This window comes from Rattus rattus, chromosome 9, assembly GCF_011064425.1.
Source record: "Rattus rattus isolate New Zealand chromosome 9, Rrattus_CSIRO_v1, whole genome shotgun sequence".
In the NCBI taxonomy this organism is placed as follows: Eukaryota; Metazoa; Chordata; class Mammalia; order Rodentia; family Muridae; genus Rattus; species Rattus rattus.
The window spans coordinates 19,184,601-19,202,100 of record NC_046162.1 but is presented as its reverse complement, the minus strand read 5'-3'; the positions used below and the strand labels follow the sequence as shown (position 1 = coordinate 19,202,100).

The 17,500-nt window shown below is 49.0% G+C and overlaps 1 protein-coding gene across 3 annotated transcripts in view; it reads left to right on the top strand.

Moving 5' to 3' along the window:
• The window catches only part of Tenm2 (teneurin transmembrane protein 2), a 935,438-nt gene extending 929,540 nt beyond the window's left edge, over positions 1 to 5,898 (top strand). For all 3 annotated transcript variants that reach the window (XM_032911994.1, XM_032911993.1, XM_032911992.1), the window contains 2 exons: positions 2,209 to 2,339; positions 3,919 to 5,898. In XM_032911994.1, coding sequence (XP_032767885.1) covers positions 2,209 to 2,339; positions 3,919 to 4,680 — 893 coding nt within the window. In that variant the 3' untranslated portion in view covers positions 4,681 to 5,898. The remainder of the gene's footprint in view (positions 1 to 2,208; positions 2,340 to 3,918) is intronic.
• Positions 5,899 to 17,500: the final 11,602 nt, after the last annotated feature.

Genomic DNA, 17,500 nt, shown 5'->3' with positions numbered 1-17,500 from the left:
ATGTATGTATGTATGTATGTATGTATGTATGTATGTTTGTGATGGATGGATGGATGGATAGATGAATGGATGGATAGATGATGGATGGATGTATGGATGGATAGTTGGTTGTGGTGTATGGTATGTATGTATGTATGTATGTATGTATGTATGTATGTATGTATAGATGGAAGGTCATGGGCGTTGTGTATATAAACCGGAGAGCTGAGGCCAGAGGATTGTATGTATGAAAATGACATAGTAATTATAAGTGACAAAGTCTGGAGTTGAGTCATGAGAGGAGGGTAGGGGAGTAAGGAGCCGAGGTGTTAGAAGGAGCACTACTCCTCAAACAAAATCACTAAAGTCTGGTTCAGAGTCAGAGAAAGAGGCAGTATACTTCACAGAATTCAGGTGAGTAGCCCAAGATCATCCATCCATGGTCTCAAGGCTAAAGCCAGGGCAGGGATACCAGTGCTCTGTAGAAAGATTTGAATTGTAGCAAGAGGAAAAAGGGACTGTTAAACTCTGAAGGTGTGGTAAGCTTTCCTAAAGGCAGATTTGAACTCCAGGGTCCTAGTGGACTATTTCAGAAATTAAGAAAGGCAGAAAGGGGGCTGGAGAGATGGTTCAGTGGTTAAGAACACTGACTGCTCTTCCAGAGGTCCTGAGTTCAATTCCCAGCAACCACATGGTGGCTCACAACCATCTGATGCCCTCTTCTGATGCATGTGAACACAGCTACAGTGTACCCACATACATGAAATAAATAAAATTATTTTTTAAAGAAGAAAATAAAAAAAAGGAAAGGCAGAAAGGGAACAGGGAAAAGGGCAAGGCAGGATGTGACCGCAGTTCTCAGCATGCCTTGGTGAAGAGAAATAAAGAGCGAAATGAGCCCTGTCTTTCTGCGTGCCAGCCTATGGTCCTAATGAAAATGGAAGTGCACTGATGGATGAGTGAAAGGAGGTCAGGAGGCCTGAGGGGAGCTGTCCTACTTAGAAAACTTGGACCGTCCACTAGGTGTGTAGGACATATAAGTCCAAACGCAGTGGCTGGGATGTTCACCTGAATAGGGCGGGACTCTTGATGTCTCTTTGAAGGACAGGAGGTCTAGAGGAATGGGCTCAAGAACTAAATGTCTGTTCATCACGACCAGCCCTGAAGACTTCCCTCTGCAAGCCAGCTTCGGTGCAAAGCCCCAGAGCCAATGTCCCCATACCACGATCGCAGTCACCACTCATCCCCCTGGTTGGTCATTGACTCTAGCTTCCGACACACTGCCTGGCCTGTGGTAGCTCATAGGAGGGGTTGGAGAGATTAAAGGCCATTCAGAGCACTGGCTGCCCTTCAAGAGGTCCTAAATTCGATTCCCAACACCCACATGGTAGCTATATAACTGCCATGTTATATCAGCTTACCACCCCCTTTCCCTCTTCCTAAAATTCAACCACCTATAACCATAGTCTCATGGGACCCGATGCCTCTTCTTGTGTGCTGACATACGTGAAGACAAAAACAGCCATATACATAAAGAACGTAATAAAAAAAAAAGTCTTTTAAAAAGAAGTTCGTGTGACCTTCCAATAAAATTTTAGTTGAGTTGCCAGTGTACCAGAGTGTATGGTGGATTTTTTTACATGTTTTCTCCTCCAGTCCTTACATCAACGAAATGAGGTGGAACCATTATAGTCTTAGTTCAGTCGAAGGACCTGAAGGTAGCAGGTTAATGTAGCCAAGGTCACACCGCTGGGGCACTTGAAGTTGAACCTGTCCATTCTACAGCTGGCGTTTGTAATCACAGCATAGTGGCCATCAATGGCCACCTCGGGAGAGACATCTGTTTCCTTGGACGCGTATAAGGACTGGGTAGCAGAGATGGGTCAGCAGTTAAAAGCGCATGCTGCCCTTGCAGAGGACCCAAGTTTGGTTCCCAGCACGCATGTAGTGGCTCACAACCATCTAAACCTCCAGTTCCAGGGGTTCTGATGCCCTCCTCTGGCCTCTGTGGGTACCATGCATCAGGCAAAACACTAATGCCCATTAGAAAAATAAATTACTTCTTAAAGACTCTCTGGTTCCAGCTCCCAGAGGTTGCCACCAGATACTGCCACCCTCCTCTCTTAGATCCCACACCCAGCCGCCCAGTTATTTTGTTCTCTTTGTAAGACCTGCTGCAGCCTCCTGTCCCTGTGATTTCAGACGTCTTTGTTTTTCCTTCTGCCGTAGACGTGAAGAGCTGGCTCGTGATGTTTGGATTTCAGCTCAGCAACATCATTCCTGGATTCCCAAGAGCCAAAATGTATTTTGTGCCTCCCCCCTATGAACTGTCAGAGAGCCAAGCAAGTGAGAATGGACAGGTAAGCAGGGTCAGGGGGTAAGCACTTGATGAGAATCCAAACAAGAGTCCTCATTCTCTTTCATGGACGCTGCCACACAGGAGCCCAGGGCCTGCTGGGAAAGGAACACTGAGGCTGGGTATAAAAGTCATGCAGAAGCAGAGACTTCCCAGGCAGAGAGAATGCCATTGTGGTCCTTTCTAGTATGTCCCATATTTCTTCCCAACCTCAATGATTACCTTAATTGTGGTATCATTATCTGTTCAGTATCTACCCTCTGGTCACTCCTTGATTAACAATAGCCCAGAGAAATCCAGTGGCAACCTGCCATCTGCACTGCTGTGCGACCATAACCCTTTCAGCTTTTATGGAACGCAATAAAACTGTGGTTTGCAGTTTCTGTCCCATTAAGGAACATTTTTATGCCCTACATAAAACCTCAGCACATTATGGCCCAAATGCATACAGATTGAGTTTTTAGAACATAATGTGTGCCTGGGTGTTCCTCTGATGACCGAAGGGTGGTCAGTTTCAATTTGGGTGCAGCTGAGACCTCAGCCACAAGCAGATGGGCAGCGCAGGGACTGCATTGAGCCGACCCCCCTGGTACAGGACCGGGGCTTTGCTCTGCGGGCCGTCTAGAAGGTCTCAGCTGCTCTGAATAGTCATCCAGATTGCGTGACTATAGAGAGGCAAGGAGGAGCTGCTGGGTAATTGAGAATGGCATTCTCTCTGTCCTGCCCCTCGGGGACCACTCAGTGGATGAATAGCCATCATTTCCCTCATTCATCTAAGTGCCGTTACCTCCCAAACACAGCCTCTTCCATTATCCCAGCCTGTCCCCCAACCGCCAATTGAGACAAGTTGTCATTTGTGAGTGGAGAACGCAAGGCCAAGGAGATAATGGTGATTTCATTCCTCTGCAGAACCAGGGCTGAGGTCCAAAGCAATGGACTCAGAGTGGGGAGTGTCGGGGGGGACTCCCTCTGGCCCTGGCAGCCTGGATCTCTTAGCCTAGAGCTCTCAAATAGGAATATGTACACAAATCACCTAGAGTACCTGGCTGGAACACAGCCTCAGCTCAGTGGCCTGAGAGCCACTTTACTAACAGGGCTGTGAGCCCCACTGATCCGTCTACGGCTGCTCTGGCTTTGAGTAAAAGCAGTGACTGTCCAAGCCACTGGTTTTGGAGCAGGGCAGGTCACAACAGTGGGGCGGCCAGCTGCTTAGACACCTGATTTCTACATCAGGACACCCGTGGGTCTGAAATGTACTCAGAGAGCTGCTGCCCCACAAATGCAGATTACCTCTAGGCTCCCACAGTCGAAGGGGTGCACAGCCCATGTAACAGAATCAGGCAAGATGGAGAACCTTTTTCTCCATCTCTCTGTGAGTGGCATGGTGACAGAGTGAACAGCGCGCCCCATTAGAGGACTGGGAACCAGCCCGTCTGCCCAAGTTATAAAAGGTAGGGCTGTCTCAGTACATGCAGGCTCAGCAGATCAAGCCCAGAACAGCCCTCAGCGGCCATCCCTATACTACCTGCTTCAGAACTGCCAACTCTACCTTCTGACCGTTCCTTTTTGTCTTGTGCCCACAGCTCATTACAGGGGTCCAGCAGACAACAGAGAGGCATAACCAGGCCTTCCTGGCTCTAGAAGGACAGGTCATCTCTAAAAAGCTCCATGCAAGCATCCGAGAGAAAGCAGGCCACTGGTTTGCTACGACCACGCCCATCATCGGCAAAGGCATCATGTTCGCCATCAAAGAAGGGCGGGTGACCACAGGCGTGTCTAGCATCGCCAGTGAGGACAGCCGCAAGGTAGCATCCGTGTTGAACAACGCCTACTACTTGGACAAGATGCACTACAGCATCGAGGGCAAGGACACACACTACTTCGTGAAGATCGGCGCAGCGGACGGTGACCTGGTTACGCTGGGAACCACCATTGGGCGCAAGGTGCTGGAGAGCGGGGTGAACGTGACAGTGTCCCAGCCCACGCTGCTGGTGAACGGCAGGACTCGAAGGTTCACCAACATTGAATTCCAGTACTCCACGCTGCTGCTCAGCATCCGCTACGGCCTCACCCCCGACACGCTGGATGAAGAGAAGGCCCGCGTCCTGGACCAAGCGCGACAGAGGGCCCTGGGTACTGCCTGGGCCAAGGAGCAGCAGAAAGCCAGGGACGGGAGAGAGGGCAGCCGTCTGTGGACGGAGGGCGAGAAGCAGCAACTCCTGAGCACGGGACGGGTGCAAGGTTATGAGGGCTATTACGTGCTTCCGGTGGAACAGTACCCAGAGCTGGCAGACAGTAGCAGCAACATCCAGTTCTTAAGACAGAATGAGATGGGAAAGAGGTAACACAATTACCTGCTGCCACCTCTTCTCTGGGTGGCTCAGCAGGAGCAACTGTGACCTCCTCTCCTAAGGAGACGAAGACCTAACAGGGGCACTGAGGCCGGGCTGCTTTAGGACCCCAAGTGGCAAGAAAGCTCACATTTTTTGAGTTCAAATGCTACTGTCCAAGCGCAAAGTCCCTCATCCTGAAGTAGACTAGAGCTCGGCCACCAATTCTGAGGAAAACAAAACTAAAGGATGAACGAATGAACCAACGAACGAACGAAAACACACAAAAAATGTTTCAAGGTTCCCCTAAAATATGACCCACTTGTTCCGGGTCTAAGGCAGAAAAGAGACCCAGACTAGCCAAAAGGAAAGGAACAGAGAAGAAACACATTAAAACAACAACAACAACGACGACGACGACAACAACAAAAAGCGAACAAAAAGACAAACACACTGACCGTACAAACGAAGAAATGAAGACGAGAAGGCCTCACATCCTAATACCTCACTCATTCACACGTGAGCAACACAAAGACATTCACAAGGGCCGGCATCACCAGACCAGCTGAGGACGACTCAGACTGACGGTTGGACAAACCACTTGCGACGACGACGTTTTCGTTTAAGCAAATACAGGTGCATTTAAAAAAAAAAAAAAAACATGACTTTGGGGGTGATTTGTGTGTAGCGCCTGGGGAGGGGGGGCACAAAAGCGGAGGATCGAGCACTGGAAATACTTTTTAAAGAAAAAGAAAAACACAAGAAAAAAAAAAAAAAACAGTATCAGAAGTCAAAGCGAAACAATACCGTCCGGCACTTAACTCTCAGGTCCCCACTTAGTCAGGCCTGAGCTAATTTATTTGAGCGCAGAGAGTGTAAAATTTAATTCAAAATGGTGGCTATACTCACTACACATAAATCTCATACTCTTTTTGTCTTTGGAGATGCCATTGTGGACAGTAATACGCAGTTACAGGGTGTAGTCTGTTTAGATTCCGTAGTTTGTGGGTATCAGTTACGGTAGAGGTACACCACTTGTGACTCTGTTGCTAACGGTTACCACTTCCGATCGCCCTGTACATACATATGCCGTAAGGCACAATCACTGTTTCAGACTTAAAAGTTATTATTAGTGTGTTTGTTTGGTCCAGAAACTGAGACAATCACATGACAGTCACCACGAGGAGAGAAAATAAAAATAAATAAAAATAAATAAAAAAAACAAAAAAAATTAAAAAGCGGAAAAAAACACACACACACACACACAGACACACACACAAAAAAAAAGTCTAATAAGAACTTTGGTACAGGGACCTTTTTGTAATATACATGTATGAATTGTTCATCGAGTTTTTATATTAATTTTAATTTGCTGCTAAGCAAAGACTAGGGACAGGCAAAGATAATTTATGGCAAAGTGTTTAAATTGTTTATACATAAATAAAGTCTCTAAAACTCCTGTGGACACTGATCTTCCGTGGAAATGCTTTCTGGTGCGGCTTGCAGAGGTTCTCAACCTGTGGGTCACAACCTCCTGCAAAGGGGGGGAGGGAGTCACATGTTATTACGATTCGGAACCGCAGCAAAATTATAATCGTGAAGTAGCAATGAAATTGTTTTGTGGTTGGGGGTGGGGGTGTCACCACAACATGTGCTAAAGGGTTTCGGTGTTAGGAAGGTTGAAAGCCACTACAATAAAGGCTAGAAAAACAGGGACGGGTACAAAAAGCCTGAGCTGGTCCCAACGAAGGATCCCTTATCCCAAAAGTTTAGAACCAGGAAAGCTAGTGATTTAGGGGTTTGTTCGCTTCCTTGCTTGTTTTGTTTTGTTTTTTTCACATCATAGAATAAGCACAAGTACATACTAAGAGATAGGAAGCTAGGGCTGGAGAGATGGCTCAGCGATTAAGAGCACTGACTGCTCTTCCAGAGGTCCTGAGTTCAAATCCCAGCAGCCACATGGTGGCTCACAACCATCTGTAATGGGATCTGATGCCCTCTTCTGGTGTCTGAAGATATAGCTACAGTGTACTCATATACATAATAAAGAAATTTAAAAAAGAGAGAGATAGGAAGCTTGAAATTCACTTATGGTTCATATACGTCACACCCAGAGCCTGGAGGTCACTATACACTGTTCAGTCTCTTATTTCAGAAGAGCCTCTCTCTAGCTCAGGCTGTCCTGAAGGAACTCGCTATGGAGACCAAGCTCAAACTTGCAGAGATCTGCCTGCCTTTTCCCCACCAAGTGCTGGGACTGAAGGAGTGGGCCTCCACACCTGGCCACAGTGCTTTGAATAATTTTATGCTTATAACAGAGGTTTACAGTTTGAGGTTTTCTAGTTATAACCTTGTATCTGGGTTCAAAAACTTCAGGATTTTTTGTTGTTGTTATTGTTTTTGGTTTTTTGGTTTTTTGTTGTTGTTGTTGTTGTTGTTGTTGTTGTTTTGGTTTTTTTCTTTTTCTTTTTTTGGATTAAGGATGCCCAGCCTATCCTTGGACCATCTTGGGGAAAAAAAAACTTTTTGCTTTGGTTATGGAGGAAGGGCTCCTTCTGTTTGTTTTATGGTGAGAGGGAGGGGACACTGAGACAGGGTCCCACTTATCCAAGTGCTCCTCAAACTGCAATTTAGTCTAAGTTGACTTTGAACATCTGATCCTCCCACCTCCACCACACAAGTGACAGACGTGTGCCCCCATACATCTGGAATATCTATGAGTGCCCCCCCAATGCTCTGGTAACTCTGAGACTTCTCCACTCTAGGGGGCAGGAGAATCTGGCCTTGGTGTGTGAGGCTGTAAGGACCCTCAGACCCGCCTGTACATGGATAGATTCCTCCCCTGCCCTCCTGTGACACCGGGGACCTCTCTGTCACCACTTTCTAGTTATGAAAGTCAATAGCAGACTATCTAGGGTGATCGCAGGTGGCTTTGGAAGTTTGCACACGGTGTGGCTGTGTGTTCATTGATGCATTCTTCTTCCCAGCTAGATCAACTTACCTCCAAACTTAAATGCATTGGGCAAATCAAGTAACAAGAACCCTTTGGGGTTTTAATCTGTTTTTGATTTATACCACTCCTACAGCTAAAAGAGCATCAACAGCCTGTGTGAATCTGTGCTCTTCTGGGTTGCTACTCTCAGTAGTGGCCCTGCAATGCAGCGTTTCCACAGAATGCCCCACCTTTCGTTCACAACGACCAACCAGGCTAAGGCCCGGGGTGCAGAACAGGAGACACAAACCTAGGCTCATGCCTCATGAAACTTGCAGGTAGATAAACGGGGAGACAGGAGACCAAAAATAGCTCCAGAAATGAAAACGGCAGGGGCGTTTCGGTTCCGAGAATGAAGACTTATGATGCAAGGGCAGGTTCTGAGGGTTCAGCAGGAGTTAACCAGGTGAGCAGAAGAGAAACCCATCCCTGAGACAGAGACCAGAGAAGGCAGAGTAACTGTGGCAGCGAGAGCAAAGTCAGTTCAAGGATGGGAAGGGGAGTGGTGAGGCAGGAACATAGGAGAGCCGGTTGGGTCCAGAAGATGCGCATGTTAAAGTCTGAATTCTATTTGTCTGTCTGCTGTCTGTCTGTCTGTCTGTCTGTCTGTCTATTTGGCCTGGATTCCTTTAAATAATAGTAAAAGGAAGCCGTTCATTTCAGTGCCGTAAATGCTGTGGTGTGCAGAACATATACTGAGGCAGCTAAAACTGTCTCATAAACGGGAGGAGGAGGAGGCTGAGGGATCCTTGACTCTAAGGTAGAGGAGGTATCAGCACCTCAGAGGACAGGGAGGTAAGCTGAGCATCAGGAGTTCAAGACTGCTGTCCCGGGTCATTTGCTGTGCAGGTGGGAGGCGCTCATGGACAGCGTCCATCTGGTATGGGGAGGAATCAGACTCAAAGACCCCGTGTCCATAACTTCTCCTAGAAATCTAGCTACCTGGTCTTTTGCCCTAAGACCCTCTTGTGATCTACAACTCTCTGCCTTCCTGGTCAGTTTCCAAGTGGGCTCCATGAGCAGAAAGGGAGGCAGGGTTTGCCTCACCTAAACCAGGCCTCTGGAGTTGCCCAGAAAGGAATGTGGATCCAGAAGCGTCCCTCTCAGATGCAGTCTAAGAAGCCTGATTCCCCGGCTGTCCTGGGGTGGGGTTCTCGTCCTCAGAAGGAGTGGGTAGAGACAGCCGTGAGCTTGTGGAATCGGGAGAGGTGGTCACAGAACAGCCTCAGATGCTGGAGCTGGACACTTCAGTGGAAGGACTGGAAGATGTCTCACTCAGTATGTGCACGGGCAAAGTGGCCCAGGGAGTTGACCGTGGGTCACAGGTCACTCATTCAAATCCAAGACGCCTATGCCCCTGCAGTCTCTTGAGTGCTTCTGGGAAGTACTTATCAGAAGAATTTCACAAGCAGGAGAACATCTCCTCTTTGGGGTCCTTCATCTTTAAAATATCCCTTAGTTTTCTATCATGTACCTGCGGATCCGGCCCAACACCGTACAACCATGAGGATACATCCATAGGAGAAGGAAGCGGCTCGGGCTGGAAAGTTCCTTACCTCTCCTCAGGTTAGGACAATGACTGATGGAAAGACTGGAGAGTCCAATGGTTATCTAAGGATATACCCTGTTCTGACTCAACTACCATAGGCTAAATATAGAAATGAGGCTGGAGATATGGCTCAGTGGTATAGCACCTTTAGTCCTGGCATTCTGGAAGCAGAAACAGGCAAATCTCTGAGTTCAAGGCCAGCCTGGTCTATAACCAAGTTCCAAGATACATGGTTATCTTTAAAACTAATAATAATTAGTGTGATGGTGGGAGGGCTAGAGAGAGATGGTTCAGGGGTTAATGAACACTGGCTACTCTTCCAGAGAACCCTGGTTCAATTCCCAGTGTACACATAGCAACTCACAACCTGATTGTAATGTTATTTCCAAGGGATGCATCGCCCTCCTCTGGCCTCTTCAGGGACTGCATGCAGATAGGCAGGCAAAACACCAAGTGGATATTTTAAACTGTGGAAACTAGAGAAAGTTAATTGCATCAATTAGATTAAACGTATTATCTGCTTAAAGAGACAACTCAATACAAATTAATGCCCCATCAAAAAACTCATCTCACGTAGCAGTGTACTGTGTCTCGGGGGTGAGCCCACTGAGGGTTAAATGAAACATGGGAAGTGTTTAATATTACTTGTTTTTATCCTATTTGCTCCAAGCACAGGGTTTTTTTTTTTTTAAAGAGCGGGGAGCGGGACTCTCATGCAGTAGCTAGACAGGATTAGAGGACTGGGCCTTCACCTCCACACGCTGTGTGTCACCTTGTCAAGAGCACCTCCCCTCCCGCCCTCCCAGGTCCAGGGAGCTGCAGCAAGTGCTTTCTGCACCTGACCTGTGTTCACGGCCTTAAGGAATTGTCAGGAAGAGTGACATTTAGAAGGTCGAGGGTCTCAGCTATGCGACGTCTGGCTGTCCGAGTGGGAGAAATCAGTTCAAGCATTTATCCATTTATCGACATCCCCAGTCACTGGGCACAGCTCGTCCCCGGCACTGTCAGAAGTGGGCAAAGCAAAGATGAATAAAACCTGCTCAGAAACCTCTCAGTCAGGTGTGAGACGGACTCACAAGGCAGGCGCGGGATACACTGGGGTCAGAGCCGGTGGGAAAGTTGACAGACTAGAGCAAGAAGCCGGGAGAGGACCCTGTTGTCTCCGTGAACGTCTGATCTGGACACCAGCAGACAAGGCTAGGAAATGAGTCAGAGTCCACATAAATGGAGAGAGTACAAGTAGACCGATGGAAGGTAAAAAGGCTACGGGGTGGGGGGAGTGAGTAGTGAGGGGGGGCGTAATCTGTGACATCACCTAGGGAATGAGGGAATGATAGTTGGAGGTTTACATGGCAACATAAACGCCCTGGGTTTCACCCCGAATCATCTGGGAACCTTTGCCCCCCAGGCCCACTTAATCAGGATCTCTCTAAATTTGAAGCCAGTTGTTGAGGCCCTCTGGGCCCCTTCACTTGCCCACAGCAGGAGAGAAACAATTAAAAGCCGGAGGGGCGGGGCCTAAGATAAACCACTCCTCCTGCGGTCAAAAGGATCAGGTATGAGAAGCAGGCTTCAAGCTAAGCCATCTCTCTCTATTCATGGGTCGTGAGGTTTGTGCTTGGGGTTCTTATAAATGCGTAGAAATGAGTGGAAAGGATACTGTCAGAGAAGAGGGAGAAGAGGGCAGAAAGGGCTGAAGAGGGATGGTCCTTCCCGGGCCCCGACCTGATCAAGGAAGGAAGGATCTGTAACTTCTTGGAGTTGGTATCTGAATGGGTTGAACTTAAAACCAGGTATTCTGCCAAGGCCTTGCTCCGGGTTCTTCACCCACTCCAGCCCCTAGGTGAAAGGACACTATATGGGAGGCGGGACGAGGGGGCGCTATTAATAAAGACTGTTCTGCTCTGCTCTGCTCTTCCCTGCGCACACCCAGGCCCCACGCTGAGTGCTGAGACAGCTGGGCAGCCTTGTTCTCCGCGGACCCCACTTCAAATGCCGTCTACACCTTTCTCCAAAGCCCCGCTTTCCCAAGCCGTGATCTCCTCCCTTTGGCCACCAGATGGCAGCCTTTCCCACTAAATCTTGCCAGGCTCTCTGTTGGCCGTGAGGAGGCTTGCCTCTCAGGGGTGGGCTACAGGAATCTAGCCCTGGAGAAAGAGAGAAGCCCGATTGCACAACAGCGAGGGAACAGACAGATTCTCCTTGCAGTTTCTCAGGCACAGCTTTCCGAACGTCCTTCGCATCCCTAGTGGTTACCTCACTTTTTTCTCGTTCCTAAAATAAAAATAAAAACATTGCTGTAGGCTCGGCATTTAGAGGTGAAGGACTAACAGACCGGGAGTTCAAGGCCAACCTTGTTCAGAGCTATAGAGTCTCAGAAGGAAGCTTCCGTTGAAATCCCAACCGCACCCCCTCTCCAGCTAAGTTTGAGCACTTTCCCCAACGTCTTCTCTCCACCCACCTTAACGTTTGGGAGGCTGTTACCTCCAACCTCCCTAGCCCCCACCCCTCCTCCCCTCCTCAGCCTCTTCTCCCTCTGAGCCCAAGCCCAAGGGAAGTAAAAGTGACCTCACTCTCAGACCCTGTCATTCAAATTAGCTGACCCCGCTTGAACCTCCCACACACTGGGAGGGAGGGAAGGAAAACGCTGGAGAACAGACCCCTCCTAGATGGCTGGACCAGTCTCTTCCTGCTGTTGGTAACTATCTCTGACCCCAGGGTTGGCCACTCCCTCCACAAACCCTTATCTTGCCTTCATCTTCAACAAAAGCACAGTTTTATCCTGAGGTGAGAGCCCTTGGCTTGATGGACTCTGTCCTGTTTACAGTGACAGGAATTAAGACAGAACGTCCGTGTTGTAAAAGCCTTTACTTTTAAAGAGGATGAGGGCTAGAAACAGACCCCAAAGAGCACCACAGTATTAACCAAGAGATTTGTATTCACCAGTGACCAAACCTGGATTTAAAAGAGCACTAGGAACCCAGGGGCGTGCTGATGTCAGGCATGGGAGATTCAAGGGCTAAACGGATGTCCACAAGGAAGTCCACCTTGACTCCAACACTCTATTCTGCTTCCCTTGGGATGTGGCCTTTCTCCCAGAGAGGTTTCCTCCCCTTGCAGGATAGGCGGTTGCTGCAGCCCAAGCCTGCATCCTTATAGCAACCATGGCAACGGCAGAGAGACCCTGCCCCTTGCTTCTGTTGCTAGGAAGTCCTTTAATTGTCGGATTGTAACAGGTGAGAAGTGGAAGGACTCCCTGGAGGATCGCTGCCTGGGTAACAGCAGAGGAGCTGCAGACTCACACCTTGTCCATTCTGTCCCTAATAGGTCCGAACTCCTGGTGCTCAGGAAAAAAAAAGACGGGTGCTGGGACGTGGGATGAGGACACAAACCAGCCATTCGGGAGCAGGGCACTGCCAGCTGACCACACAACAGTGGAGATGCTAAGAAAAAAAAAAAAAAAAAAAGAAAAAAGGCCCCTGGCTCTGTCTTGCTGGGCGCAGAGTGAACAAGAGAGAGTTTGCAGGCGGAAACTGCACCAAACTGGAATAGTCCAAACTTGGCAAAGCTTCCCAGCAAACTTCAACCCACATACCCTCAGCACACCAGGTCCCTTCCTCCCTGTCCTGCGGGAAAGCAGGAAGTCACTCAACGTTAGCCTGTCCGCTGGACAGGGCCATGTCATCGTGGAGGGACAGGAAGCCCTTCCATTCCTGAATCTTTCTCCCTTCCCCACTCTTGGGGGTTGTGCTCTCCCGTGTCTGTGGGCAACTGTCAGCGAAGTTCTGCTCGTTAAGCTCTGAGATTAAATGACACTTGGGGTCCTGTGGCTTTTCATTTGTGGGAGGCTAGCATATAGCTTATAAGAGATGTAACGTTTCTAGCACACTGTGCCCACGCATTTACATATACAGTGTGTGTGTGTGTGTGTGTGTGTGTGTGTGTGTGTGTGTGTGTGTGTGTGTACAGATATGGGGGAGAAAGAGAGGAGCCACGCTGGCCTCTACCTACTACGTTCCATAGTCACATACCTCATATCACCACCACCACCTAGCTGTGGTAGCCCTTCTAACACTTCTAAATGTTCCCTGGGATGTTATAGTCTTCCCCCATTGGAGAACCATTGCCTACTGTGCTCTATCCCCATCCCCAGCCCCAGCCCCACCCCCACCTTCGCCTCCTCTCCTCAGATTTCTGAAGAGAAGCCTTGGACCTCTGATCCTATAGGCCAATTTACCCATAATCCTCTGCGTTCTGAAATCCTCCCAGTTTTCTCTTCTAGACCACAACACCCAGAAGCTTTGTTAGCTTTTGTTCAAGATGAAGTCCCACATTATACCTCAGGCTGGCCTCTATAGCTAACCTTGAACAGACGACCATTCTCCTGCCTCAGCCTCCCAAGTATCCTTCCGTGGCTGACTATCCCATTGAGAAACAAAGAGCCAGCGGTGCTTCCTCCAGCTCTCCCCACCGCCAGCCCTCCTGGGGTGTGGGGCTGAGTGCTCTGAAGCCAGGGTGGCCAGATTCTGTCTATAGCCAGAAGTGTTCCCATGTGTGTTGTCCTGCCAGCTATCAGAGCAACAGGAACGAGAAGAAGATCAGGGAAGAGGAGCCCAGGGTTTTCCATGCACCTTTCCCCAGATTGAAAATGCCTGGAGTCTGAGGTGGCAGGGCAGTGTTTCATTTCCTCATCCTCTCATCCTGTCACGTCCCACGCCAAGGACCACACAGCTCCACGGAGTCCCATGGCATGGTACGTTAACGGTGCTCCAGCAGTGTGCTCTGGGCAAGTCTTGGGGATGCTGTCTTGGAGCTTGATAGCGCTTGCAGAGGGGATGTGAGCTGGTGTCCACCCGTCCCCAGCTAGTATGACTTCAGGAGAGCGCCTTGAGGAGATGGCAGTCTCACGAGCACGAATCCGTCACGCCATTTTTCCTCCTTGCCATAGCCTGGCTACGTGTGACTTGGTCCTTGCAGCCTGTGAGGGGAGGGGTGAGGGCACCATCCAGATTCCAATGCTTAGGAGAGAAGGCTGAACCAACAGAAGGCCTGGCCTGCTAAGTGGACCCTGAAAGGGACTGCAGACTTTATCGTGCAGGTCAGCATGTGCCGCGTGGGGCCCACGGCAAGAGCAGCATCTTTCTAGCGCCAGGGAATTCCAGCATTTGTTCGTGTGCCTGCCCAGTGAGCTGCAGTTTGCATCTGGGTCTATGTGCACACGTATGCAGGACTCAAAGGGTGGGCTGCGTGGGGGAAGGACACCTCTGTGTTTGTGTAATGCATTGCAAGCCACTGGGGGCAATGTGCATAGCGCAGGCTTCAGGAGGCGTGTAGGCCACATGTATCCAGACGTGAATAAAAGTGGATCCGAGTGTGAGGAGGAGAGACACAATGGGGCATTCGTGGTGTGTGACTAACGGAACGTGTACAACAAAGGTGTACGGGAGACGCAGCACATACCAGGCGAGTTGTGGGGATTTCTTTTTCTTTTCCTTTTTCTTGAAGATGTATTTTATGTATGTGAGTACGTTGTTGCTGTCCTCAGACACACCAGGAAAGGGCGTTGGATCCTGTTACAGATGGTTGTGAGCCACCATGTGGTTGCTGGGATTTGAACTCAGAACCTTTGGAAGAGCAGTCAGTGCTCTTAACTGTTGAGTCATCTCTCCAGCCCCGTGAGGGTTTCTATTTGCTCTCTGATGTTCGGAGGCATGTCTGTCTGCATCAAGGACAGACAGGAAGTTAGAGTAGAAAAGCACAGGGCATCTGACATATATTGCACACACATAATGGTAAAAGGGAAATGCAGGAATCTTCCCTTTCTGTTTTTAGGTAAGGTCAGCCCTGTTCCCCATGGAAATATGGCAAAACCATAGGGTTTTAGAACCAATAATTTTCTTAACTGCTTTCCCCTTTGTTATTTTATTTTGCTTGGTCACTGTATCACTTTTATTATTCTTCACACAGTGACTTGTTGCTGGGGCCTAATGTTCTCACAGAATCATAGGAAAACAAAACTCATCACTTCTTAAATAATTAGATACCCCCAAACAAACTTACATAAGTTAAAAGGATGAATAAATTCATCACTGTCCATGCAAATGTCCCCCACACAGCCCACCTCTGAGACTTGTACGTGTACACACATACACACAAGCTGAAGCTCGCTCAGACTTTAGACAGCAAGAGAGAATCAGTGAGAGGTTCAGGAGCCTTTGACAGAAATTCTGGGGCAGTCAGCTGTCAGTTAACACTGCAAAGATTGCTGCACCCTGCTCACAGAGATCCACCAGGCTGGGGATTGCTCTTCCATAGTCTCCTCAGCCACCAAGTGGCTGAGCCACATGGACTAAGGACCAAATTAAGATAAGGCAAGCAGGGGGTATTAAATGTCCACCAAGGAAACTGTTAGCTTGAATACAAGGTCAAAGTCAGATACAAGCTTCAGGAACAAATTTCTTTTCTGTAGCTTATTCCAGTTTCATGAGGCCACCATGAGCTGTGTACATTTGCCAGGGCAAACTGATCCTTCAGAACCATCTCATGCAGTAGACAGTTGGTACCTGCATCGTCTATCCAGAAGTATTTGCAGTGGACGATGGAGGGGCTTGGCTAGGTCCACTCCTGCCTGTTGATCCATGTTTGCTGGAAGGTGGACATTGAGGCCAGGGTAGAAGCTCTTCTCCGAGGAGAAAGAAGATGTAGCAGTGACCAAAATCCAGTGCAACATGACATAGCTTCTCCTTAATGTCTCACACACTCCTGACTCAGCTACAGTGGTGAAGCCAGAACCCTGCTCAGACAGGATCTCCATGATAAAGTCTGTCAGGTCCCAGCCAGCCAGGTCCAGACGCACGATGGCTTGGGGAAGGGCAACCAGAGTCCGTGACGGTGCACATGCAGTCATGCATGAGAACAAAAATGTGGTCACGTGCATAGACCCTAGGAGCACCTAAGGACATACAGAGACAGCACTGCCTGAAGGGCCACATACATGGACGGGTTTTGAAGGCTTCAAACAACTCCTGGGTCATCCTCTGTCTGTAAGCCTTGGTGTGTTGCGGTAAAAATAAAAAGGTGTGCGCATCGTGACTGGTTCCCGCGCTCACTGCTCCATGCCCTCTCTCCTGGGTTCCTCTGACTGGGACAGTTCAGCCCCCGTTCCAGCACAACACCCTGGCAAGCCACCCTGCACTCACTCACAGCTCCCTTGGCGGGTTGCCACCGCGCCACGCATACACATCCCAACTCTGCGGGGCGGCCAGTGCGTCCCGCCACACACTTCCTTGAACTGAATTAAGTTGCCACACGAAAGAACACACCACACAATAACCCCCTGATCCAGTTGATAAAATATAATTGCTCATCTAGACAACACAAAATCCTGTACACACCCATCCCTTAAAATTAGTCATAACAACCCGTAGAAGAACCGTAAGGTCTGACGCCATGTTCCCCCGGCTCCTCGCCTCTCTCCCGCTTCTAAAACTTTGTTCCCGCCCATCCTTTCTTCTCGACCAATGACGGGCCTCGTTTTATCTTGTCTGCCTTCACCTGTATTAATGACATCAACCTACCTTGGGGTTCAGGGGAGCCTCAGTCAGAAGCACCAGGTGCTCCTCAGGAATCATGCACAGTTCACGTAGGATGCATGGTGTCCCAGTTAGCGGCCACGCTGTGCCTGAGAGCAAACTTCAGGTTCAGGAGATCCCTTTTGCTTGGGCCTCATCTCCCACGTAGGCCCACCATGATAATCCTGGTGTAGGAGAGGCCCGATGATGGGAGTATGGCTATGGGGTATTGTGGCCAGCAAAGCAAGCTCTGCTCATGCCATAGCTGTTGTCAGCGGCAATCTCTGAAGACTGGTGGGGAGGGAAAGCCTCTATTTCTTACAAGATGTGTTATTTTGCGTGTGCAAATGATGTTTTGTTGTTGTTGTTTTGTTTTGTTGTTTTGGTTTGGTTTTGCATGTATGTTTGTGCAGTGTGTGTGTGTGTGTGTGTGTGTGTGTGTGTGTGTGTGTGCGTGCGCACCAGAGGGCTTTTGATCTCATGGAATTGGTTGGAGTTTAGATGGCTGTGAACTACATGTGGATGCTGGGTACTGAACCCAAGTCCTCTGCAAGAGCAACAAGTCCTTTTGTTTTGTTGTTTTTAGACATGTGTGCATGATTCCTGAAGACACCGTAGCTGTCTTCAGACACACCACAAGAGGGCATCAGATCTCATTACAGATGGTTGTGAGCCACCATGTGGTTGCTGGGAATTGAACTCAGGACCTCTGGAAGAGCAGTC